The sequence below is a fragment of the Drosophila rhopaloa genome, unplaced genomic scaffold, assembly GCF_018152115.1.
Source record: "Drosophila rhopaloa isolate 14029-0021.01 unplaced genomic scaffold, ASM1815211v1 contig_163, whole genome shotgun sequence".
NCBI classification, from domain to species: Eukaryota; Metazoa; Arthropoda; class Insecta; order Diptera; family Drosophilidae; genus Drosophila; species Drosophila rhopaloa.
Genome location: NW_025335043.1, coordinates 3,039,103 through 3,063,161, shown reverse-complemented (window position 1 = coordinate 3,063,161; position 24,059 = coordinate 3,039,103). Strand labels below are relative to the sequence as shown.

Below are 24,059 nucleotides of genomic sequence, written 5' to 3'. Positions count from 1 at the left end.
TTACGTGCATAGTATATTTTAGGTATATTTTAGTATATTTTTAACACCCCAACCCCGGTCACACTGCGTCCTTCTTTTTCTTTCGTTTCCGGCGAGGTATGTGCACAAATTTCGTTTATCCACGTTTTTCTGTAAAATAATTGATAATTTCTCATTTTAGCGGTGATTAAAGTAACCATCAAGAAACATAATGGTAGGTTTCGACAGAATATCGGATACAATTAATATACCGAACCGGGAAATAACCAAAAACATCAGCCGCGGAAGCAGCAGCCCACGTGCATAATGAAATATTGCTACCCCAAAAACAATAATTTGTGCGCGGAGTCTTGCTGTGACATTTGGTATTCCCTGCGGAACGCAGTATATCAAAAATTAAGAAAATGCTTTGCAAACAACTTACAAGTGGTTGCTAAGTGAAAGTCCACCGGAAGATGCCGGAGAATTTTGAACATCGCTTAATCTTAAACCATATACGAAAAATGGCGGAATGTTATTTAAATGCTCAAATGCGGGGAAAAAAACGAAATTTAGTGATTTACCCTTATTTTTTACCTCCGTCTACAGGGTCGCGTACGAACCAAGACGGTGAAGAAGGCCGCTAAGGTCATCATCGAGAAGTACTACACTCGCCTGACGTTGGATTTCCATACCAACAAGCGAATCTGCGAGGAGGTGGCCATCATCCCCACCAAGCCCCTCCGCAACAAGATTGCCGGGTGAGTTTTACAGCGGGATTTGAAGAACAGTGATGTGATATACAAAATTCTAGTGAGGCGGAGTATTAATCGTCTTAATCGGAAGAGAAAAGTATTTTTAAATGGCTTACCATGAATACGAGATTTTGTGATCAACTTCAAGTGGACCAATGCCCATTTAACTGAAATATGACTTAATTTTTAAATGTTAATCATCAGATAACTAAGTTTGTCGAGTTAAATCACATCACTGTCTAGACACGGAATAATTTCTGAGCATATAATAACCTCTTAGTTCCATTCCAGCTATGTCACCCATTTGATGGGCCGTCTGCGTCACTCCCAGGTGCGTGGCATCTCCATCAAGCTGCAGGAGGAGGAGCGTGAGCGTCGCGACAACTACGTCCCGGCCGTCTCCGCTCTGGAGCAGGACATCATCGAGGTTGACGCCGACACCAAGGAGATGTTGAAGCTGCTGGACTTCCACAACATCCGTGGCCTGCAGCTCACCCAGCCCAACACCAACAACTTTGGACGTCGCAACTAAGTTATTTTATAGCGCGAAGACGATGATGTTCTGATTTGCATGGAATCACAATAAACCAGCTTGTGTGAAGTGCATTTGAAGTGTGCATCTGTGTGTTATCCCTTCATCTCGGTTCCAGGCTATTATTTTTTCGCCTTTGAATGGAATTTAGTTTGAATGGAATTTAATAGGTTCGTTTGTGTCTTTTTTCTTTTCCATATTAAGTGGAGTCTGGTATAAAGAAAAATACACAAATGTATAAGCTTTACTGCTTATTATAAAATTTGTAACCTGTGATATGTATTATATATACATACATATATGTATATTCAAAATTTATTTTTTAAACCTTGCAGTGTAAGTTATGAAAAAACAATTTAGATTGCTCACATTCTGACACCTATCACAGGAACCATCTTCTTTATGAAGTATTACAATTTGTTTATTCCTAGGCCACGTTCTTATCATCATGGTAAACAAAGTGCATAGAATCGAAAGGGGAGTTGCTCGACAGTAACAATTGCATTATACGCCAATTTAAATCTTATATCTTGAATTTATTATGAATGTACGCAGTGCAATTTTAAGAACAAATTTTTTTAATCAGTTTAATCTTCAGAGAAAAGTAAATGTATAATAAAATCTTTAAAAATATTAAAATTCACATATTTGGTAAAAACGACTTGGAAAAAGACAGTAGTAAATTAGGGACAGCAATCAAACTAAGTTTTATTTTAAAAATCACAAAATAATCATATTATTTTAAAAAAATATATCTAAAAATCATGATTAATTATTGATAATTTGCCCATTAGGGACTAGCAATCCTTAAGAAAGATTTTTTTGAGGTTATTGAAAATATTTTTAAATTCAGAAGTATGTTTTACAACTTATAATATATTTTAAAACTTATACACATTTTTGAAATTGAGACAAATGTATTTGAATAATTTTAATAATGGCACTGAGGGGGGTTATAGAATAATTGTACCTGGGATGTGTGTCAGATTTTGGTTGGATCTTCTATTTATCTGAAACATATACAACTCACATATTGAAAGTAAGCGCTTTTGAAGTTCGACTTGAAAATTTAAAAGTTATAAAAATAAAATAATTTTCGAGGTATAGCTGTACTAAACAATACATTCAAATTTTAGATAATTCGGATACATTTTCTTATCACGCAGTGCATAAAAAAAGTATTTTCGAGAATAATAGGTCTTAAAAATACTTTATACTTAAATTCTTTTAGAAGTATCTTACAAATTAAAAATAATATTTTCAAAGGGGTATTCTTTATGTATAATTTAATAAAAGACATTTTTCGTAAAATTGTAGACCACCGATTCCCTAAACAGAAGTAAATACTGGGCCAGAAAATTGAATATTAGCCAAACCTTTATGGGTTTGCGGTATGTTGTTGACCAATTAATTTGTTCATTTTAAAAAATAAATATTTTTTGAATCAAAGAGAATTTAATAATTAAAAAAGCAAATATTTATTTTACACCCTATGAAATGTTTGAAAAAGTGTTCACGCCAGCTAGATGCTTTGAAGCTTACTTTTGAGTTGTAAAAGTAACATAAATTATGAATTTCAAGGTTTGTGTTTTTTAACCAATAGTAAAAAAATAATATGGTATTGAAAAAATATGCCTTTAATTTTTTTTAAAATCTTCAATAGTTTATGGGTTATTCGGCTCCAAAATTTAGATAAACCTTAGGTCTAATAGCGATAAATATTGATGGAAAGAATGTGTAAAGGGATTACAAAGCAACAAAACATTTCCAAGTGAAATAAAGGCAAATTCTCAGACGTAATTTAATAACCTCAAGTCAGTTTTAGTTTCTCTTCTTTATTCGCATTCGAATGGAATACACTGTAGACATGCACATATTTGTAAACATGTTTATATTCAATCCATAAATATATGGGTTCGTTTCTATACAGACGATATATAAAAGATATTCTCTACGAGTGCACAATATTTAAATCTAAGTGTGTACGCAGATGCCAGTATATATATTTATATGTTATGTATATGAAGGGTGGTAAGTATACGCTTGATTGTGCCTTCCGGTTCAGGAAGATGCTGTTGTAATGGGACCCACGGCAGGATCTTGCTGAGGTCTTCGCACCGGATTACGCAAGACCAGCTCGGAATCCTCCGATATGATGGGCAGTGCATGCGCCCAGTGGTAGTTTATTAGGTGGCTAATGCTATCGAAGATGCGATCTTTGGTACGGACCACGCCCTCGGGGTCGATAAGCAGCAGATGCTTGGGTGTTTTGCCCTCCAGTCCGGTGAGCACGTACTGGCCTCGCTTTCCCTGTGACTCGCGCACCAGGAAGTCACCATCCTGCTGCAGCAAACGCTCCGAAATTGGTCTGGAAATGCCCGCATGGAACCACACCTCAGCCGTGAGAGGACACTGCGGACCATCAAACACATCGCGCACTGATGCCAAAACGGAGCTGGCAGTCGAAGAAACTTGGAGTGGATCAAAGTGTCCTAGCTTATTGGTCGTCTGATCGGGAGGCGGGGAGTTGAGGTCGATGAGGTTGCTGCTCAGGCGATCTCGTGGCTTCTTAAGGTTCAGCTGTGCCACACGCTGCTGCTGTACCTGCTGTTGTTCCGGAAGTTCTGGCGGCAACTTGTTGGGCAAATCGTTGTAGTATTCCTTCACATTCTCCTTGCAGCTCTGGTTGATGTTGCAATCCCCAGAAGCATCATTCAGCCGACTGAGCGCGTTGAAGCGCAAGTCAAAGGCCTTGCCAATGGTCACTATTAGATCCTCGCTCTGACCACCAGCACATTCCAGGACATAACAAGCTCGCCATTCATCCTCGTTTTTGGCAATGTAGGCCAGGAAGTCTAGAGTATCATTATCACCGCCTGAGGCAAATGATATACGCGGCATATTGTGATTGGCTATAACCTCGCCCGATTCCACATTGCTGAGGGACAAAGCTCGACTGGAAACATTGATGATGATGTTGGTGCCGGCGTGCTGCATGCTGGGGCGATCCGATATGAAGCTGGTTAATCTCCGCTTGCCAGCAGACTTTAGGCCAGCCGCCTCGCAAACTCGATTGATGCACTCCCTGTTAAGTCGTGGAAAACACATGATAATGCCGATGGTGATTCATGGGTAGTGCTCACTTACCGGGCCAGCTGCGTTCGGGTCTCGAAATTGAGGGATTTCATTGAGGTCTTGACCTCCACGCACCCCGTATACCGTACGTTAAATGCAACACCCACGCCCATTATGACGTCGTCTGGGTAAATGCAGCCATCGCTGGTTGTCCGGGAACCGCTCCGGTTGCCGGTGTCGCCATTCTTCGGCATTTGTGCGGTGGCTCTGGGCGTTTGGCAGCGATCGGGCGTCCTCGCTTGTCCTTTTTCCGGGGAAGCAGCCTTTGTTATTAGTAATTCTGATATTACTCAAGGTGGGACCGTATTGGCGAAAGTGTGACCGCAGATGCCGCATATCGATAGTTCATCACGGGTGGAGTTGGAAAATGTTTAAAAGGCTAATAATAGCAACCTTCATTTCACGGTAAATAATTTAATCTGTTTTGATAAACTACCATTTTCTTAAGTGCTTGCTGACAAATCTCGGACATATAAAGCCTCTATTGAGTTAAACTGGTTTTCGAGCGTCCATTGGGGAGTGAGTTAGTACATGACCAAACATCCTGTTTTCTGTTGGAGTAAAAGTCAGATCAAGAAGAGAAGGCATTTCACAACCAAATTAATTCAGATATTATATATTATTAAATAAAAAAGCTTTTTAACTATTTTTATGTATATGGACGACCTAGTAATGACTTTGGCTAATATTTATTACTTAAATTTAAATTTGACAACTAGAAAATATCAAAAGTTTATTTGTTCGATAGCTGTGAGTGACTGACACTTTCGAAACTCCCATCGCCAAACTATCGATAGGTAAATCAACAGCCTGCCACCACTGTGTTGCAAGCCAAAGCTTCGCATCTGGCTCCACAGTTAACCACTTCACCCCCAAAAATCTGTGCTCGCCGCAAACGCTGCTCAGTTTTTAACCGACTTTCGTGCAATATCCACGTTACGGCCATCCGGCTCTTTACTTCGATTTCCCACGGCGCGTATACATACACAAACAAACAAAAGCAACAAACCAGCGGCGAATCACCAGGTGTGGAATTATGTGTTAGAGCAAAACAAATACGGAAATACGGGAGACACAGCTCTCGTAAACATTTTTTTGGCCGGATTAAAACAAATTTCAAAATCAATATAAGACTCCCTCTCCCGCGAATGTCTAAGTGAGAGAGATAGATACGCCCGCATCTCAACGCGCAGCATCCGAAAGCGAAAAGTGCAGCAAAAAAGCCGGAGTAGTGCGTGCATCCGTAGCGCCACTGGAAACTGGAACGAGCACTCGTATAGCCGTGAGATATATTTTCAAGCCCAATCCCTCCGAGGTTGCTGTTTTACTTTTTTACCGTTGCGGTGAGTCTGCCCTCGTCAAGCTTTCTGTTTACGTTTATGCCATTTTCATATCCATTTCCATTCCGCTGCCCACCGCTTTCGCGTTCGTGCCGCTGTAGTGTGGCTCAGTGGGCACATAAATAAAACATCTTTACGTCATGCGACTGGGCTCTGAAGTCATTATCAAAAGACAGCAGCGGCCATTGGGATATAGCCAAAAAAAGATTTATTTGCGTGGAATTTACAGTGGAACTTCGATAAATCGAAGACTCGAAACTTTGACCAATTAATCAATCTCCAAAGTCCCTATTCAAATGTCGGGTTTTGTTGTCAAGACATTACCAACAGACAGACAGGATGGCCAAAAAGTGCGTCATTTTCCAAATTTGCAATAAAATATTAGACTTAGATTTTAAAATTTAAAAGATGTATATTTACATATATGTTTCGAGCTTCTGATGTCATGACCAAAATACTAAGCAAATTCTAAGATTTTAACCATTAATTTAAATAAAAAAGTTACCTTCAGTGGGGTTTCTTTAAGTAAGTTTCCAAATTTTCGAAAGACCAATTGGCCCTTTTATTTTAATGCCTTATCCTCAATAAGTAAATAGAACACCATCAATATGAAATATAGCCATTATTAGTAATTAAAAAAGATTTAAAATAATGTATTAGGGATGACTACTAAAAACTTAATTTTATAAAATATCATAATTTTAACATTGATATTTTAAAACCAGGATCTCGCTAAAGAATTAAAATAGCAAGAAGAGATTTTAACTTTTTGAAGTCACCTTTACAGAATTTCTATTTTAGTTTACCAAAAAAAAAAAGTGATTCATTAGGGCTGCAGGGCAAAACAGATCCCATTTAAGCATCGTTCATTAGGAAGGTGATCTCATCGGCGGCTGCTTTCTTCCCGTTCTGCGTGCGACTGCAGCCTGGCCTTAATTCACGCCCCTATGCCGATCAAACGGCAGTCGAATCACGCCTAATATGGTTCACATTTAAGCTGGCTCAAAGCGTTTCCCGCCGTCAATTAAACACGATGACGTTGACCGCCAAACCACCCGTTCCATTCATGGTTTACTGCCCGACGCGGACACCCACGTTTCGGCCTTGGTTTTTTGTTGTTTTTTTTGCTTGCCAACTGTTTTAACTCCTCCGGAGTCTCGATTAAAGCAATTGATAATTGCTACAGAAGGCGTTGTTTTCTGGTTTAAACGGCCTATGGAGTCGCCAATTGCTGGCACCTTCGTGCTAAAATCGAAAGGAAATCAAGCTTGGGCAATTAGGCGCTTGGTCTTTAATCGAAAATGAAGAAACAGCTGTTCATGCATAGACACAATAATTTTGAGGCTTTGAATCTGTTTTTATCTTTTTAGTTAGTTCGAAAATATATACACAATGAATCTTTGCCATAGAACAATACAAAAGACCTAAAAATACCTAATATCTATATTTTTAGTGGTAGCTTTAAGTAGTTTCCTTTGCTCTAGATATCAAAAGTGAAATACAAAGAATTACATATGCCAACCAAGGGACATTACAGCTTATGTACTGTAGAAATTTCTCTAGCTTTCAGTGACCTTTATTACAGCTTATGTGCTGTAGAAATTTCTCTAGCTTTCAGTAACCCTTATTATTATTCTCTGGGAATTCATTCCCTTGCTTTTGTGTTTTGTTCCTAACTTTTAAACATCACCACTGTTTTAATTTTTTTAATTCTGTTTAAAGGGCAAATAATTACAGGTTTTTGAGTGTAAACGGTTTTCTGATTTTGATAGACGTTAGTATTCCGAGGCTAATCCGTTTTAGGGTCGAACTTTATTTACAAGGAAAGAGAACTTTCTAAAACCATTGGCCCAAAAAAAGATTAACAACTGCTAATTGCTATACAAGGCCAAAAATGTTAGGGTTTTAGGCTTTAATTGGCCTATGATATGGAGCCAATCAGCTTGCTAGATATAAATAAGGACGACAAATAGTACCTTTTTCTATTAAAAAGGCAGTAACTTTTATTTCCATCTTAGATTAATAAATATCTTATCATGCCAAAATAACAATCAACAAAATTAAATTTGCTTCTTCCCACATAAACTCTCAAAAAAATTTTCCTTATAGTTATAGTAATTCATTTATTTTATTTTCGAACTAAATTTGTTTATAACAGCAATTTTCTAATGGTTCACTTTAAATCAAAATATATTTTTTGTAGTATCTCCTAGAACCTTTTAAATACAACTTTGAATTTTCTGGATTCCTTCAGAATAAAAAGAAAGATGTTCATGCACTATAAATAAATAAAAGATTTCATGTTTTATTCGATTAGAATCCTTTCCAACTTAGTTTTTGATTATTGTTAAAAAAACATTTCAATTTTATTAACTGTGCGAAAACAATTGGTTTAATTATGGCGCACCCTGTATTTTTACAACATGTGCTGCGTCACTAACAGCGCACGTCTAACATTATCTGTAAGAATAACAGTAACAAATTCACCTCGTGCGATTTCACTTCACTTGTTCGTTTTTTTTTTATTTTACTATCGCTTTTTATTGGTATTTAATTACAGACTATAGTACATACATTTACACACATTCTCAGACTGTAGCATGTGCACCACTAAGAGCTATAACACGTTGATTTCAAATACTAAATTCGCCACTCCCCCGCCGTTGTTATATCTCATTGCCCCATCAGCTGCTCAAAGTCCGTTACGTAATACTGTGCCCGGCGATAGACCTCCGGGCGTACGACATTACCACCAAAACCAATAAAATAGTTCGCTGGCGGCACGGCCTCCAGATCGGTGGCTCCATCGCCGATCATGGTGATGAGGGAGTCCTCACTATTCTCCTTCTTTATCAGGGCAATGGCCTCTGCTTTTCCTCCGGAACGCGATGTGGGCTGGGTGATGTCAAAGCTATCATATTCGCCCAAATAATCGAACAGCATCTTGTTGGCATAGACATTATTTAGGGGTATTCCCAATTCGTTGGCCACGGGAGCTATGAGGCAATCGAATCCGCCCGAGATCAAGTAAACCTGCTTGCCCTCCGCCTTCAGGTGGGCAACGAAGCGTTTCACGTTTTTGCTCAGTGTACTGGGTCGTTCTTGGATGAAATCCCTTACTTGCTGTTGGGTGGGCCGAATGATGTTCAACCTTATTTTGAGAGCATCCTGGAAGGTCATAGCCCCGCCCATCGCCTCCTTTGTCACTCGCGCCACCTCGCTTCCTTTGCCGCAATATTCGGCCAGCTCATCGATGCCCTCCTCGCAAATCACCGTGGAATCCACATCGAAACAGACAATCTGCGACTGCTGGATGACCTTGGCCGCCAATTGGGGTTGTTTGGGTGGTGTTATGGCCGAGGCCACGGTGGTTTTGGCCGCCCCTCCCGAAGTGCCATTGGCATTGCAATTTAACTGCTTGGCCAAAAGATGATGGCCATTTGTGGCTGCTGCAGGACGCGTCAAACTCAAAACGGAACCGCTCATTTTGACCGGCGAACACGTTGTGATTTTTCGGGTTTATTTTATATCTATGGATTTACCGCTTGACGTAAAAGCTTCGGCTTTGTTTGGTCTCCAAAATTTTCCGCTGCTTCTTTTTTTGTGTATCTCAATATCTTGTGCTTTTTGTGTATGTTTTCTCGTTTCTTTTTGCACACGCGCTTCGCGTTGCTGCCCAGCTGTTATTTGTTTTTGTTTGATAAGTGGTTTTGTTTTGTGTGCTAGCGGGTTTTCTTTAGTCGAACTGCTCACGATGACTGATTTTTTACAAGTGACTCAAAAACACTCGATCGCCCTTTTAAGAAAACCCGCTCAACGCACACAAAAGCGGGTTCTCTCTTTGTCGTTCTCTCCTTTTTCACTGACCACACCGAAAGAAAAACTGATATTAAATATATTAAAAATCAAAACTATATTTATAAACCTGAAAAAATTTAAAGAATTTATTGGTCAGAGGAGAGCGATGTGAACTTGGACTTCCTTAAACATCGGCATATGATCTACGCTCTGGTTTATTATGACATTAATCTTTCGTAAAGGAATGCATAAAAATATATACACAAAAATATACACATTTTGTATATACTTTTGTCATGCTGATTTCAATTTGATATTGACCTGATTTTTTTTCTGTGCAGCGATCGAACGATAAGCATTACAAGTGTGCGAGAGATATGTTTGTATGTTACAAATTCACAACTGTTTATATTTTTGGTGAGACTTAAACGACTTTCAGATCACCCTTTCTTCATTTTTTATCCGCGAATTACGCTCAATTCTTATTTAATCAGTTTCAATTGAGAGAGAACTGCTTTGGGTGGACAAGAACCTTTGAACCCAACATGTGCTGCATGAATGCGACGATGTCTGCTTATCACAAAAAAAAAAACAATAGAAACAATTATGATTTAGCTGTCATTAAACCCGCGACACTCGAGTGTTTAGAAGAACCGCCTGGAACTGGATTTTCCAGCAGCAGACCATCATGCCTTATCTTTTGTGGCACCATTTAACACTGGGTGATTGCCAGGAGACGGGAGTTGGGTCTAGGCATCGGAAGACTACCTCAAAACAAATAACAAGTGTGGCATTTATGACCCCGGTTCTTGAAATTGGTCTGATGACAGTCTGTATTCTTTAGCACGAACCCAAGATCCTTGTAAATCAAACATTTATTTTCTTGATTTTTACAAATTTTTATTTATCCGTTAATTTAAGATTGGTAAGGGAATCTTTGTCAACTTTCTTTTAAATATTATTTTAAAATTGTTTGGTTTTGAATTCATATTAACAAAAACAAAGTCAATAGCTATTCAAATTATTAATTATCCTATAATTCATATTTTATCAGGTTTAAACCAAATTTTAAAGTTAGACTTTATTTGAAATGGCCCTTATCAGCTTTAATGCGCAGTGTACTTTTTGTGTCTGGTTGATCTCCCTTGTTTTTAATACTTTCTTTTTTGCTTTCACAATTAATCATTGATGTGGAAAATAACCGAAATCTCAGCTGATTAGAGCTTTGAGTATTTTTAAAACGCCGGGAATTCTATTTAAACTGTATCGGACATTCTGATGCAATTTTAAGCTACTATTGCAACGTCATATGTATGTTGTAACGTAAGCTGAGAATCTTCTCCCATTTTTTCTCTCTTAATAACTCTCGATTCTTGTTTTAGTCTCCGGTAATTAGATACAAATCAACTACAAAGCGAGGCGCGTGCATTGCAAGCGACAAAAACAACAGTGGGGGCTGCAAATGCAATTCCCTCTGCGGTTTATTGCTGTTATCGTCGCTATGGCAATTTTTCGCATTTGTAGAATAACAAGTTGTTTTGACCGTTCGCGATCGTTCGTTTGTGGTAAACAGTGCAAAAACAACAAAACAACTTTGCGAGACCGCAAAAAAGTATTTCATTGCCAGCGATGACACGTTATCGATAACGATAAAAAATTCTTTGCGTGTTGTGCGTGCATGTGCATGCTTGAACATGTTCTCATGCATATTTAAAGCTTACTTCGGCCAACGACTTACACTAAACAAAGCCGTAAACAGTTGACTCTTTTTAATTGCCGTTGCCTTGAGCGACCAAGGAACCTTATAGGAAAGAAAATACTGGGAAAGAGCGACAGGAACCACACCTGCACCTTTACCTGAGCCTGTCAGCGGCTGCGGCACCTGTCGTTTGTCGTTATTTTTTTAGTTTGACTTTTCCCTTGCCTTGGCAACCCGTCTTTGGTTTTTGGGTGTTCCTTTCGGGTCTGCATTTATTGATTGACCTTGTTGCTGCATAAATTTCCAGCCAAGTCCGTTTCCATTTTGTATACTTTCCATGGACATACAAAGTATAGAGGTAGGCTCGTCACCTGATCCGAAACGCCCGGCAAAGTACCTGAGCTGGCTAATTTATTATGCCCATCGAGTGCTTGACGCGATAATGGTTCAAATTTACGAAAAATTCATTGAGCAGTCCAACTGCTAATTCGAACACTTTAAGAACATTTGGGACTCGATTTTAGATATAATATTTACATTTATAATAATAATATTTTTTTTGTTAAGATGAATGATTTAAAATTTTTTTAAAACCTACAAATTAAATTAAATTTTAAATTTTTGTCAGGGAAAGTGATCCTCGATAACTTTATATCGACAATTGGAATTAATAGAAAATCAAGTAATTTATCGTGCCTGAAACAATCCCTTTAAAAGTTACTTTTATGGAATGTCTACTGCTCGTTCATTTATAGCAACATGGAATTTGGTGAGGCAGTTGCCAGCTGCCTCGTAATTGAGCTCCCGGCCACACCCCCAACTATTGCCGCCCACTTTGAGTCGGAAAGCCGGAGGCTTGCATAATGACACGACACTTTGTAGGATTGTTTTTCCAGCCGACAGCTGATAGGCTAGGCTAATTTAGCTATAGCTCTAGACTGAAGGCTGCGTGAAATTGCTGTATTAATTTTCATCACCAGGCAGATTAATTGGAAAATGACTATTTATACATATTTGTTTTGCCAATTGTCTGCACCTCTCGATTATTTGATTATTTCTCAACCATTTATTGTTTCCATGCCGAGTTGTTTTTGTGCTGTCTACTGATTAACCGTAATATTGTGACGATCCCCCTTTCCTTTCAAACACTTGACTTGTTTATTGCTGCACGCGATTTTAATTCCGCTGATTAACTCTCTCACGCTCTCACATTAACTACACACCTTCAGGTATGAAGTATAATGTAAGCCAGAGAGAGACAAACTCACTTGACACATTTACAAGTGGAGCAAAAAGGGGAGCTCAAGAAGTGCATTTTCTCTCTCTTATTCACTCCTTATGCGGTTCGTGGTTTTCTTTGTTGTTCTCGTTATTTTGTCGTCTTGTATTTTTGTTTTGCATCGCTTGCTGTTGGATCATAAACAGTTACAAAGTGGGCTGATTTTGTGTATGGCAACGTCAACGGTTTAGCACTGGAAAATAAACAGCCATTGCAATAACAACAACAAGGTAGTCCCCTTTGCTGGGGGCCACTGTACGTGTGTGCAACTCACAGCCGAAGTCAAAAAATCAGTACTGAATAGCTGTTGTTGATTACTTATTATTTTTAAATATTTTGTACTTAATATTCTTAGCAATTATGTTCAAAAAAGAAGGTGGTTCCTAAACCCCCTAGAAAATGAGGCTTTGCTAGAAATGTAAAGGTCAAATGTCTTAATCGGAACAAATTAAGAAATCTCTACAAATTTAATGAGGTTTTAGTGGCATACTACAGTTCTAAGGACATTTCGTAAATACGTTTACAGGAATGCAAAGATATTATATATATATTACTAATGCTTATATTGGTTTGAATTTATATTATCTAATAGATCTCAATAACTAGTTTTTTTTTCATTTCAAATTCATGTTTTTGATTTCAGTGGTTAAACCCAAACGATTTTAAACTTCTGTAGTACTATTACTTTGAAAACAGCTGTAGGTGTTGTTGATATGTAAAAACGAAATGAAAACACGTCATTTGCCGACAATGGCTTTTCTGTTGCTATCGCATTGGAAACTCAGGCAGCGCTGCTAACTGCGAAGCTGGCAGAGAGTTGTTTAACTTTTCCCCTGACAAAACCGTAACAAAGGCAAAAAGTTTTGTTGCCCTCCCCATCAAAGGTAATTACAATTGAAAGCTCTGCTCTGCGTTATCGTCATTCCCTGAGTTCTCAGGGTTCGTTGCACTCCGCAAATTAACAAAGGCGGTAGTGGCATGCAAGCGACTAACGGTTCGTCCTGACAGACACGCCCTCGAAACGGAAGCTTTATCCCTATTCCCTTCGAAAAGGATTCCCCGCCGAACGCAACAGTTTCGATTGTAATCCGACCCTAATGCGATGATTTGGGTCAACAGGCGGAGTCGACAACAGAAGCAAATGAAATGCTGATGGCGAGCCTTTGCCCCCAAAAGAACACTCACAAAAATTGTCATGAATATCCCAATAACATTCAAATTAAATAGTAAAAAAAAAAAAAAAATGTAAGAGCAGGTCTTATTGTCAAACCAACTGGAGAGAGTTATCCGCTTTTCAGACTTAATTAAATATGACTTTTGATTTCGATATCCCTATCCTACAAAATTTAATCATTAAAAATTGTACTTCTCTGTAGCAGTTGAAATTTGTGGAATTCCATCTTGCTTTCAATATTTAGGCACTCTAATAAATTTAAATACTAAGTTTTCCCAAAGTATACACGTGTGGGCTTGCATCTGCTGAATCATTGACGAAGGCGGGACGTGGGCAAAAGCAACAATGATTGGCTTGATTGCATGTGCAGCGTTTCCCACAACGAAATAGACAAAGCTGTGAGCCAAAGTCGGGCTGATTCGAGCGGCATCAGATAATCAAATTGTTTGCGCACCGCTTTCGCAACGCTCCATTAAATTCGCAATTCTCATTTCTCAATTGCAGGGGCTGTGCTCATACACACACACACCAAGTACACCAACTAGAGACTAAAAGAACAATCGAGGGGCAACATAATGGTGGAGTTCCGCTTCGATATCAAGCCGCTGTTTCCGCAGCCAATTATCAAGGTGACATCGAACCTCCTGCCGCACACATTCCGCGGCGATCGGCGTCAGTGTTTGTGAGTATTGAAATTGTACGCGGAGTGTGATCTAAAATTCCCGATCCGACTAACCGATACGCTTTCCACACTCACCCACGCACGCAGAGATGCCACCTCCAAGATGTCGGAGATCATCGACCGGCTGGGCCAGCTCTCGGCCACCTCGCAGGGTCTCAGCAAGCCGGTGACCACGGCCCAACGTCTGAGGATGTCCGATAACCAGACCATCTATCTGCTGGCGGATAGTGAGGCGGGTCAAAAGTAAGTAGTCTAGAGCAGGGAGAGCATTAATATAATTTTTACCAGAGCGTTTTCTAATTAGTTTTTTTTTCTAGTAGATCTAATTTTTTTTTGTCTTCCATAAAGCATATATTTTTATCTTCTGTGATTCCTATAAATTAAATTAAAAACATTAAACATCTTAAAAATAATGGATGAAAACCAATTTGTTGATCAATTGTCTAGATCAACAAATTGGTTTAATAAAGGCATATTTATATAATGGCTATACGAAGTTATGGCATAATTCATCCATCATCATCGTTATTTTATAATTCAATTAATAAAATCAAAACATTTCAAACTAAAATAATGTGTAACCATTTTCAGTGGCGCCGTCACGGGTCTCCTTAAGGTGGGCACCAAGGATCTCTACTTGTTCGACGAGTCCGGGCAGACGCGCAAGGTGGAGCAGGCTCCATCCATTCTGGACTTCTATGTGCACGAGTCCCGTCAACGCGCCGGATTGGGAAAGCGTCTTTTCCAGACAATGCTAAGCGAAGAGCAGTGGACGCCACTAAAGTGCTCCGTGGACCGGCCGTCAGAAAAGCTTCTGGGTTTCCTCAGTAAGCATTACGGATTACAGCGGGTCATTCCGCAGGCGAATAACTTTGTACTCTACGAGGGATTCTTCAACGATGCGGCCTCAGCAAATGGACACGGCCACGCCCAGTCGCCGCAGCGCACCCAGAATGGCCTGCACATCACAAACAGGTGAGTGGATTGGTGCGGAGGAGGCGTCGCCTTTCCTGATTTACCCACCTGGCGCAGTCCGTGGCAATTAAGGCGTTGCTTTCGCCGCTGCAGGAAACATTTCACTTTCGGCCTCAGTTGGCCATTTCTTTTGGCCCCATTTGCATATCGTATGCAAATCGGACTCTAGATTTGTTTGTTTGTTTGCCGTAGGAAGCCCGCTGATCGATAAAACTCGGTCGGAGTTGATTAATAACGTTACTTTAATGGTGGCCTGTTGCTTGCTTCGCTTTCTTAATTCTTATATACGACTTGTTTTGCTACTTAAGAAAATTTTTCAAAAGTGCTTTAGAACTCCTTTCTTAAAAGTGAGCAATTTATAAAAATTGGTTAACTTACTAACAGATAACTCTTTATAATCGTTCAATTTAACCCCATTGCTTTCTTTTACAAAGGGATCAAATGTTAAGCTATTGATATACAGAGATTTAAAATTGCTTATATCATTCCTAATCCTAAGTCATTAATGATGCTTAAATCTTTCTCCACATGACGCGCTAATTGCTAACCAATGATAACTAACGATCACACCACATCGTCAACAGTCCTAACACACAGCTCTTTGGTGCTACTTACCTGGGCGAGGATTCTAACCGGCGGCGTGGTTCCCAGCAGCAGACAACCCCAAATGTGCTGATCCAGCAGATCACACAGATCTCTCCGACCGGACGATATGGGGCCCGTCGTCCCACTTGCAGCATGGCCGAGGTACTGAAACACTTTACTTAACTGCCAAGATTAAGGACCCATTCCCTAGGGCTAATGGGGTTTTTAGTTTTGATATTGATAATTTGTGAAATTTAATTTTGGATAAATGAAAGTAATGCAAACGTTAGTTGGTTTAATTTAGTTAGACAAAAATGTATTTTAATAAGTTATAAATCAAATCCGCTATATATAAGTTTGTATATATAAGTTTGAAGTACTTGATAAAGCCAAAGATAATTTAAAAAAAAAAAAAAAAAAAAAAAAAAAAATTAAAAAAAATTATTTTTTTTTTTATTTTTTTTTTTATTTTTTTTTTTTTTTTTTTTTTTTTTTTTTTTTTTTTTTTTTTTTTTAATTTTTTTTTTTTTTTTTTTTTTTTTATTTTTTTTTTTTTTTTTTTTTTTTTTTTTTTTTTTTTTTTTTTTTTTTTTTTTTTTTTTTTTTTTTTTTTTTTTTTTTTTTTTTTTTTTTTTTTATTAAAAAAAAATTTTTAAATTTTTTTTTTTTTTTTATTTTATAAATATTTATTTTTTTTTTTTTATTTTTTTTTTTTTTTTTTTTTTTTTTTTTTTTTTTTTTTTTTTTTTTTTTTTTTTTTTTTTTTTTTTTTTTTTTTTAATTATTTTTTTTTTTTTTTTTTTTTTTTTTTAAAATTTTAATTTTTTTTTTTTTTTTTTTTTTTTTTTTTTTTTTTTTTTTTTTTTTTTTTTTTTTTTTTTTTTTTTTTTTTTTTTTTTTTTTTATTTTTTTTTTTTTTTTTTTTTTTTTTTTTTTTTTTTTTAATTTTTTAGTTTTTTTTTTGTTTGTTGGTTTAAAAAGGGGGGGGGGGGGGGGAAAAGGGGAGGGTTTTTTTTTTTTTTTTTTTTTTTTTTTTTTTTTTTTTTTTTTTTTTTTTTTTTGGTTTTTTTTTTTTTTTTTTTTTTCAAAATTTTTTATGAAATTATAATACTCTCTGCAAGGGTATAATTACTAGTCTATTGTAAATGTGTTGATATTAGACATAAAACCTGACTACTTTTGAACTATTTAATACCTTTAAAAAACTACAAACCCTAAGTGATAAATATTTTTGAAAGAACCACAATCCTAGTTGGCCGGGTGCCGGCTGTCCATCTGTCGATTGTAAACCCTCACATCGCTCCAGCTTTACTTCAGTTCAAATTTATACTCGATAGCGGTTGGATAGCTCTTTCGACTTTCTGTGTACAAAAATATATTTGTATTTTATACCTTTTTTTTAACTTGAAAAAAATCATCAAATAGTTTCGTCGCGATTTGTGCCAAGTTTTTCGTGCGGCTTACTAATTTCCAGTGATTTAATTTATGGATCCCAAACGTGGTAATGCCTCCGGGGCACGCCAAGGCGGTGGTGGTGGTGGCTATCATGCCTCCAAGACGAGCGTGGCTGTAAGTTGGTCAAATAAAATTCTCCTCCAAATGATGACTGAATAACTCGGCTTATAGTCACGCCATGGCGGCGGTGGAGGTGGAGTAGCCGTGGGACACAAGCAGGCCAGTCAGGTCAGTCTGACGCCCAGCCAGGGCCGGAATCCAGAGAATGTAAGACGCCTCCCAGGTTAGCAGTGTTGCATCCAAATGATAACCTAATCACAGCCTCGCAAGAGTCCTTTGGACGCCCTAAGTCGTAGCGGCACCGTTCGCAATCAGAATCCATTCCAGCGTCGTTCTGGCTTGCAGGATGTGGATGAGGCTTTCCTGGCTTCAAATGCCTTTGCCCGGCCGCCCAGGGTTCGTCATTCTGGCCTGGACAGGGAAAACATGTCGCAGGCCGCTCCGGGAGGGGTACCTGCTGGACAGCAGGGCTCGGCTGCAGTGGCTCCTATTCGCGTTGCCGGTGGCCAGGATCCAAATCAGCAGCAGCAGCAACAGCAGCCTCCTTGATCGGGAAGCGCAGCAATGCCCGCCCGCGGCAATGCCCTCGCAGCAACAATTGCAACAGCAATACATGCAACCGGCTGCTGGGCAGCCCACTCGTCTGGAGCCAGCTCCTTCTGGACGGGCTCATGTCCATCAACAGCAGCAGCAGCAAATGCAACAGCAGGCAGGTTACGAGCAACAGCAACAAGTAGCCCAACAAGCAGATGCACAAATGCAGAATAAGTATGCAACCCAGCAGCAACATCAGTTGCAACCGCAACATCAGATGCCTCAGCACGGATATGTAAATATGAGCAGGTTTTTAGAAAACCTTCGAAGAGATAAATTACCGCCCTGACCCACAGCCCTCGCAGCCAGCAGCTGCCGGTGCTCCACAAGCAACTCCACCAGCAGCCGGAGGAGTAGCGGCTCCAGGAGGAGGAGCCGGCGGCAATGTGCCCAGGGAAAACGGTGGCGGAGCTGCAGCGCCACCGGATGCCGAGATGTGCACCACATGCCCCAACTGCCAAACCACCATTTACTTAGTGCGAACTCCGGAGCTTGGACATGGAGATGCCGGCTTACCTGTTCAGTAAAATATAAAATCCAAGACCCAGTGAAATGCACCAAATTTCGAGTGCATTACTCTTCTGTTTTGTTTTAAAGTAGCGACGACTATTTAAAAATGTTTTTAAGACATAGTTAAACTACTAAAATCTCCACCCTGATAAAATCGTGTAGTACAATCAGTTTGTGGCCGAACATATTAAATTGTACAATTAAAATAATTAAATTAAAAAGTTATACTTTGGATTTCACTTGCAGTTAAAAAGAGTTGGTCAACAAAAGTGAAATCAACCCCTAAATCGTGGTGTTTTGGCTGCGTGCCAAGTGGCTGTTTTTGGGGCAACACAAACTAGTTTGCGTTTTGTACATAGGATTTATATTAAGTCGTAAAGCTGGCAATTAATAGAGAAATTCATTGAATTGTATGGCCCACGAAGTGGGTATTAATATAAGTTAATAGACTGATCTTATCTTTAATGATTTCCCCCGAGTTTGGCCTAATAAATTTCTCAATTTTCAGATAATTCATGCTGGCAGCTCGAAGGGTGGAAAAGGCAATGGCAGTGCAGAATCGAACAGGTAAATACGCACCATTATATTTATAATACCTAACTGCCTTAGCATTATCATTTTGTGTCTGGTTTTCATTTGGGTTTCATTTTGTTCTTTTCGTTTGTCTTTCAGAATCAAATAGATAAAGCCAACCCACAAAAATTGCACACGGCTGCTTCACATACAAAAGAAATATAATTCAAAACTAGATAAACTAAAATATCGACATTACAACCATTGTACAAAGCTTTGATTTTAGCAAATTATTTATATTTTTGCCTAGTTAATTTATACAATCGATGAATTTACTTAATGTACGAGTACAAGCAGAAGAAGCTGCACTTGCCGCATGCCACCACCCACCACCAAAACCAACACCACCACCCAACACCACACAACACAAGAAAACAACCACAGCAAAAAAAAACCTGAAAAGAGTATCAACCCTCTAAATCGGAACCGTTACACAAGACATACAAAAATACCTGACAAATTGTGATTACAACATATAACTTATCATTTAACATTTAACTACATAATTGTTGGTCGTAACTTATTTTCGTTTTTTTTCTCGAACAATAAAATCAATGATATTAATTGAGTGTTGTTGTTTTTGTGGCATCTTTAATATAGTCTAGTTTTAATCGCTTTAAACAACTCTTCCAACAGCGGAAATGATAACCATGATCTTGTAGAGATTGCCGAGCAACTGCAGCGGCAGAGTTTGGCCGACTTGGAGGCCAACAGCTTTGAGCCGGAGCCTGAAGTTGAGCCGGAGGTTGTACCGGAACCCGAACTGGAGGTTATTACTCCACCATCACCGCCGCCAAAGAGCCACACTCCGACTCCCCCATCCGTGCGATCCCCTGAGGTGGCCGAGAGCATCGTTGGTGACAACCGGAGACCTCCGGCTTTCCAGCTGAGCAAGCAGCACACGGGCATGAAGAACCGATCGTTTGGCGTCGGGATGGCCGTAATGCCAAGCAGCAAGATGGAGTTCGATCAGATGGAGCGCGAAGATTTCGGCGTGGTTAAGATCAACCGTCCGCCTGGTCATGACGTCACCTCGCCGGGCCAGGATAACACGGATGCCATGTCCACCGTGTCCTCCGGCGGTGGTGGTGGCGGCCTCACTGATCAGGGCTACTACGATCTCAAGTTCTACCACAATAAGTTGTGGTAAACGTCACAAGCCGACAACCACGAAATATTTGCTAGCATCTTTTGTACGTGTGGCATAAGCATAATTAACAACATTAATCTAGACACTAAGAATGTATTACCTAATCAAAACAACACACCAAACGGTTCCTGTACTTCAGTTCAATGATTTCGTTGTGAGCTTCTTCAAAGACTTTTGTTAATTTGTTCATTTGTTACAAGCCACGCACTCCGAAGAGCATCTGTAAACGTAGAGCCTCACGAATTAATGTTAACAATAGCAAATTGAAATGTACGTAGAGTAATTACCGTCGGTACTGAGCTAGATAACTTTCAAACATATTTAATTTTGGTTTTGCCTTGTACCGCGGATTCTCAAAACCCCTTAATGTTATCCAACCTGTGTGTATCTTCCAATTACAGAAAACGCGAATATTTCGAACAAATCTATGGCGAGTACATGCTATAGGGATAGCGCCAGTTGGCCAGAACCCATCTTCATAACTATACTCAACATTTCTCAAACATTGTCTAACATTTAGTTTATAACACAACCCCCAAATGCAATAGATTAAAGATGATGATATACAAATAAAGCACAATTTTTGTCGACTCTATTTGCCAAGTGAAAGGGCCTGGCTTTCCATTTTATCTGCAATACAATTATGTACGTTTACACACACACACATGAAATGGAAATCTACGGGCTGATCTAGGGTGCTGAAATCTGTAAAGTAGAGCTATCGTTGGTGATGCTGCTGCTGCTTAAATATTGCTGGACGTGGATCCCTCCGTCTGTCTGCCTTTACATGTAGATGAAGTTGAATCTGTAGGAGAATGAATACATTAGTGGGAGAACTGGTAACGAAGATCCAAATGCACGGGACTTACCTGCAGAGGGCCTGCGGCAGGGATGAGATGATCGGTCCATAACCTTGCGAGTTGTCGTATAGCTCGAACAATGGCGCAGCAACAAGCTTATAATTTTTGGGTACAGCAAATAGTGCTAGATTACAGAAAACGATAGAGACAGAATTCATGGATGTAGATATAGCAACGAGCATTTAAATTCACAGAATATATTATCTAGAGATATTACAATCGGTTGTACAATTTACATATTAAAAATCGTTTCGCTGCCGTATGATATAAAAGGAGTCGTATGCGTTATGTTTTACATTCATAGTTGGATTCGTTAGACTAATTACTAGAGTTCGCTGCGGCTCGCAAAGCATCCGGCACTTTGCTGGCCCAGCGAAGTCTCCTAATTTCAGATATGAACATAATTTCCATTAAGAGCAACATTATACATGATATGTGCGGTTCGATTTGTGCGCTGAAATGCTTCAGCTTGTGTTGACTTCGATTCAGTTCAGCGCACAGCGAAGACGTAAGCATTAGCAAGTATGGACCAAAGAAAGTATAAACAGAGTACTTTGCTTGTGTTTACATAAACGAGTGCTTAATTTAAGGAGCGACTGGCGACTTGGCTGCCCTGCATGCACGCAAATCTGCCAAACACGCGAGATTTGGGCGCATTACTGCGACAGCCAGCAACGTTACAATGCTCTCTGCTGCCTACCCGGTGGATTGAATTGGGTAAATACACAACAACCTTAAGATGAACAACACATGACACTTGACAAAAGTAAGAGTAGAAGCTAGGAGATAAATAAATGTGTAAATAAAGGGATAACATGTCTGCGCTCAGTCTCACAAGTATGTCGACATATTTACAAAATTAAATACAAGAACAATCATTGAATTTCAAATGACAAAAGTCGGAACCAACAAAATATGCCAACACGCAGTCCTGAGCCAAAATACAATTTGAATTTAAATTTGAGACATGTTGTACAAAACTATCTAGGATGGTCGCCTGCGCCCGCTTTGCGATCTGTTTGTTTCTTTTCTGTTTGATATGTTCTGTTTGCTCGATTGTTGTTCTATGGCATTGCTCTCTTGAGAGTTGAGTTGGGTAGATACGACACACACGGCGCTAATGGAACAGCTCAGGGTACATCGTAACTGGCGTTCCCGTCCGTATCTAAACAGCATTGAAAAGATATGACATGAGGTTTGTTAGCGTATTCGGTTTTTGGCAAACAAAAAAAATCTAAAGGTTATATAAATTACATGGAGAGATGGATATTCTGGATACACGGTGTGCTCGATATACCTACTCGTAGACCCTTGAAACCCCTTGCCGATATTTACCCTTTTCATGCAGCTGGACGAGGAAGAGCCGCTTGTGCTCCTTGGGCTTAGTGATGTGCGGCGGAATGTACGGATATTGCGGTGGCTCAAAGTTCGGTCGCCACCAGTTTCCAATGGTGTCCTCGACAATCCACTCCTGCTTCACACCGTCTTGACGACCCAGCGTCTATAAAACAGTCAAAGTTGAGAAGTGTAAATACTTTATATGATGTTCAACTAATTTTAGAGAAAAGTATAATAGCAGACCTATGAATAAACAAAGTCACGATATAGACTATAGCCTAGGGTATCAGAATTGTTTGTTATCACTTTTAATTGAGTTCTTCGAAATCGATTACAATTACAATAAAACCGCTGAAAGAATTAACATTAGTTAACGTATTAGGCGGACTTCTTAGATTCTGACATAATAGAGTTCTGAAACTAAAATGTATAATTTATTAGCTGCAGTCACAAGCGAAAGTAGTTATAAAATCATTGAATATATGCCAAATTAACTCGATAAGTATATTTTGATAGTAAAATCTAACTCAATTCAAAACCTAAATTTAACATGTGAGAATGGATTTTGGTTGTACCTATAAACATTAAACATTTCTGAAAATTGTACGTAATAAAATATGGCATTGCCTTGTTGACAGTAAATCACGTTCGAAATCTTAATCTTAAACACCTGATCTGCTTATAAATAAACTTCTGAAGTTTTATGTAATCAAATATGGTGTTGTCTGGTTGTCAGAAAATCACGAACTTTTGTTGGAGACCTAACTAATAGAACTGATAAGTGATTCGGGGTAACTGAAATACCCATTTAGTTTTTATTAGGGATTTATATATTTACCTCGGAAAGAAGTCGCTTCAGCCCCTCGACCTCATCCTCACCGGCGTTCAGCTCGCCACCGGGCAGTTTAAAGAATGTAGTGCCCAGCTGCAGCAGCAGGACATGTGGCAATCCGTGCTCGTGGACAAGGAGCACTCCCTCGACGGATCTGCGCATTCCAATCCGATCAAACTCCTCACGCATCCGCTGGAATCGCGACGGTACTGATGGGTCCTTCTCGAAGAGTGGCTCCTTGGTGCCGAATGTGTAGTTGGTCAGGGGGTAACTAAAAAATCAGATCCACCTATTATCTATTGTATCTTCTTAATACAAGGTAATACCCACAGATTGATAGTGCGGTTGATGGTCAGGGCCTGGTTGGTGTACTTCTGGGTGCCGTTGTTGTTGCTGCTGACTGCATCCGCTTGGCCTTGACTTCCGCGACGCGGCCATCCGGAGCCCGATTTGTTTGAGACTTGCGAGGACGCCATTTTGTTATACACACAGCTCCGAGGGAAAACTGGTCGACTATTTTGTCTCCCAAATCCGTTGATTACCCGTTGAAAACTGGTTTGCCAACGGCGACCCTTACTTTAATTGTTTATTTACAAATGTGGGTATTAATTAATCCTCGATTTACGCCGTTTTCTTTCAGTTTTCGTCCAGCGCTTGTGCAAAAAATTAACCGGCTGGTCCAGGGCTGCAAATGTATTGATTAGGTTCCCATGAACGGAACTGGTTCATCGAATTTATCGATTTGTGGCATTGTTTTAACAAAGTAAGAAATATT

General features: G+C 39.2%; 6 protein-coding genes across 8 annotated transcripts; 3 read left to right on the top strand and 3 right to left on the bottom strand.

The window, feature by feature from the left end:
* The first annotated feature begins 83 nt into the window (after positions 1-83).
* Positions 84-1,330, top strand: LOC108041449 (40S ribosomal protein S17). Its single transcript, XM_017119378.2, has 3 exons — positions 84-193; positions 568-719; positions 1,005-1,330. Exons 1-3 carry the CDS (start codon positions 191-193, stop codon positions 1,243-1,245), a joined length of 396 nt encoding a protein of 131 aa, XP_016974867.1. The 5' UTR covers positions 84-190; the 3' UTR covers positions 1,246-1,330.
* A 1,730-nt stretch (positions 1,331-3,060) lies between these two features.
* Positions 3,061-4,707, bottom strand: LOC108041715 (SHC-transforming protein 4). The gene is made up of 2 exons (XM_017119712.2): positions 4,393-4,707; positions 3,061-4,330 (listed from the first exon to the last, which is right to left on the bottom strand). Exons 1-2 carry the CDS (start codon positions 4,572-4,574, stop codon positions 3,307-3,309), a joined length of 1,206 nt encoding a protein of 401 aa, XP_016975201.1. The 5' UTR covers positions 4,575-4,707; the 3' UTR covers positions 3,061-3,306.
* A 491-nt stretch (positions 4,708-5,198) lies between these two features.
* Positions 5,199-20,849, top strand: LOC108041714 (alpha-tubulin N-acetyltransferase 1). Of its 2 annotated transcripts, none has more exons than XM_017119710.2 (7): positions 5,199-5,723; positions 14,175-14,352; positions 14,440-14,595; positions 14,944-15,327; positions 15,912-16,074; positions 19,040-19,098; positions 19,741-20,849. In XM_017119710.2, exons 2-7 carry the CDS (start codon positions 14,246-14,248, stop codon positions 20,252-20,254), a joined length of 1,383 nt encoding a protein of 460 aa, XP_016975199.1. In that variant the 5' UTR covers positions 5,199-5,723; positions 14,175-14,245; the 3' UTR covers positions 20,255-20,849. The 2 variants fall into 2 exon arrangements, with proteins under 2 accessions (XP_016975199.1, XP_016975200.1); XM_017119711.2 differs by lacking the exon at positions 19,741-20,849 and adding an exon at positions 19,204-19,668 and having other exon boundaries at positions 5,205-5,723.
* LOC108041717 (phosphoserine phosphatase) lies at positions 7,997-9,500 on the bottom strand. Its single transcript, XM_017119714.2, has one exon. It carries the CDS (start codon positions 9,204-9,206, stop codon positions 8,394-8,396), a length of 813 nt encoding a protein of 270 aa, XP_016975203.1. The 5' UTR covers positions 9,207-9,500; the 3' UTR covers positions 7,997-8,393.
* On the top strand, positions 17,208-18,765 carry LOC108041716 (submandibular gland secretory Glx-rich protein CA). Its single transcript, XM_017119713.2, is given in 5 exon segments — positions 17,208-17,481; positions 17,539-17,634; positions 17,689-17,978; positions 17,980-18,256; positions 18,318-18,765. Coding segments are annotated over 5 exon segments (978 nt in total). The 5' UTR covers positions 17,208-17,397; the 3' UTR covers positions 18,549-18,765.
* On the bottom strand, positions 20,819-23,993 carry LOC108041722 (cleavage and polyadenylation specificity factor subunit 5). Of its 2 annotated transcripts, XM_017119723.2 has the most exons (5): positions 23,615-23,992; positions 23,291-23,555; positions 22,450-22,615; positions 21,124-21,238; positions 20,819-21,059 (listed from the first exon to the last, which is right to left on the bottom strand). In XM_017119723.2, exons 1-5 carry the CDS (start codon positions 23,758-23,760, stop codon positions 21,038-21,040), a joined length of 714 nt encoding a protein of 237 aa, XP_016975212.1. In that variant the 5' UTR covers positions 23,761-23,992; the 3' UTR covers positions 20,819-21,037. The 2 variants fall into 2 exon arrangements, with proteins under 2 accessions (XP_016975212.1, XP_016975213.1); XM_017119724.2 differs by lacking the exon at positions 20,819-21,059 and having other exon boundaries at positions 21,223-22,279; positions 23,615-23,993.
* Positions 23,994-24,059: the final 66 nt, after the last annotated feature.

What these genes read in the sequence shown, in the direction of transcription:
- LOC108041722 (XM_017119723.2), bottom strand. Translation starts at nt 23,760, where the DNA reads ATGGCGTCCTCGCAAGTCTCAAACAAATCGGGCTCCGGATGGCCGCGT. An exon ending in ATCAACCGCACTATCAATCT is followed by an intron (nt 23,556 to 23,614) that starts GTGGGTATTACC and finishes CTGATTTTTTAG; the next exon opens with TTACCCCCTGACCAACTACA. An exon ending in CGTCCAGCTGCATGAAAAGG is followed by an intron (nt 21,239 to 22,449) that starts GTAAATATCGGC and finishes TCTGTAATCTAG; the next exon opens with CACTATTTGCTGTACCCAAA.
- LOC108041449 (XM_017119378.2), top strand. An exon ending in CTCCGCAACAAGATTGCCGG is followed by an intron (nt 720 to 1,004) that starts GTGAGTTTTACA and finishes GTTCCATTCCAG; the next exon opens with CTATGTCACCCATTTGATGG.
- LOC108041714 (XM_017119710.2), top strand. Translation starts at nt 14,246, where the DNA reads ATGGTGGAGTTCCGCTTCGATATCAAGCCGCTGTTTCCGCAGCCAATT. An exon ending in GGCGATCGGCGTCAGTGTTT is followed by an intron (nt 14,353 to 14,439) that starts GTGAGTATTGAA and finishes CCACGCACGCAG; the next exon opens with AGATGCCACCTCCAAGATGT. An exon ending in GATAGTGAGGCGGGTCAAAA is followed by an intron (nt 14,596 to 14,943) that starts GTAAGTAGTCTA and finishes AACCATTTTCAG; the next exon opens with TGGCGCCGTCACGGGTCTCC.
- LOC108041715 (XM_017119712.2), bottom strand. Translation starts at nt 4,574, where the DNA reads ATGCCGAAGAATGGCGACACCGGCAACCGGAGCGGTTCCCGGACAACC. An exon ending in ACCCGAACGCAGCTGGCCCG is followed by an intron (nt 4,331 to 4,392) that starts GTAAGTGAGCAC and finishes ACGACTTAACAG; the next exon opens with GGAGTGCATCAATCGAGTTT.
- LOC108041717 (XM_017119714.2), bottom strand. Translation starts at nt 9,206, where the DNA reads ATGAGCGGTTCCGTTTTGAGTTTGACGCGTCCTGCAGCAGCCACAAAT.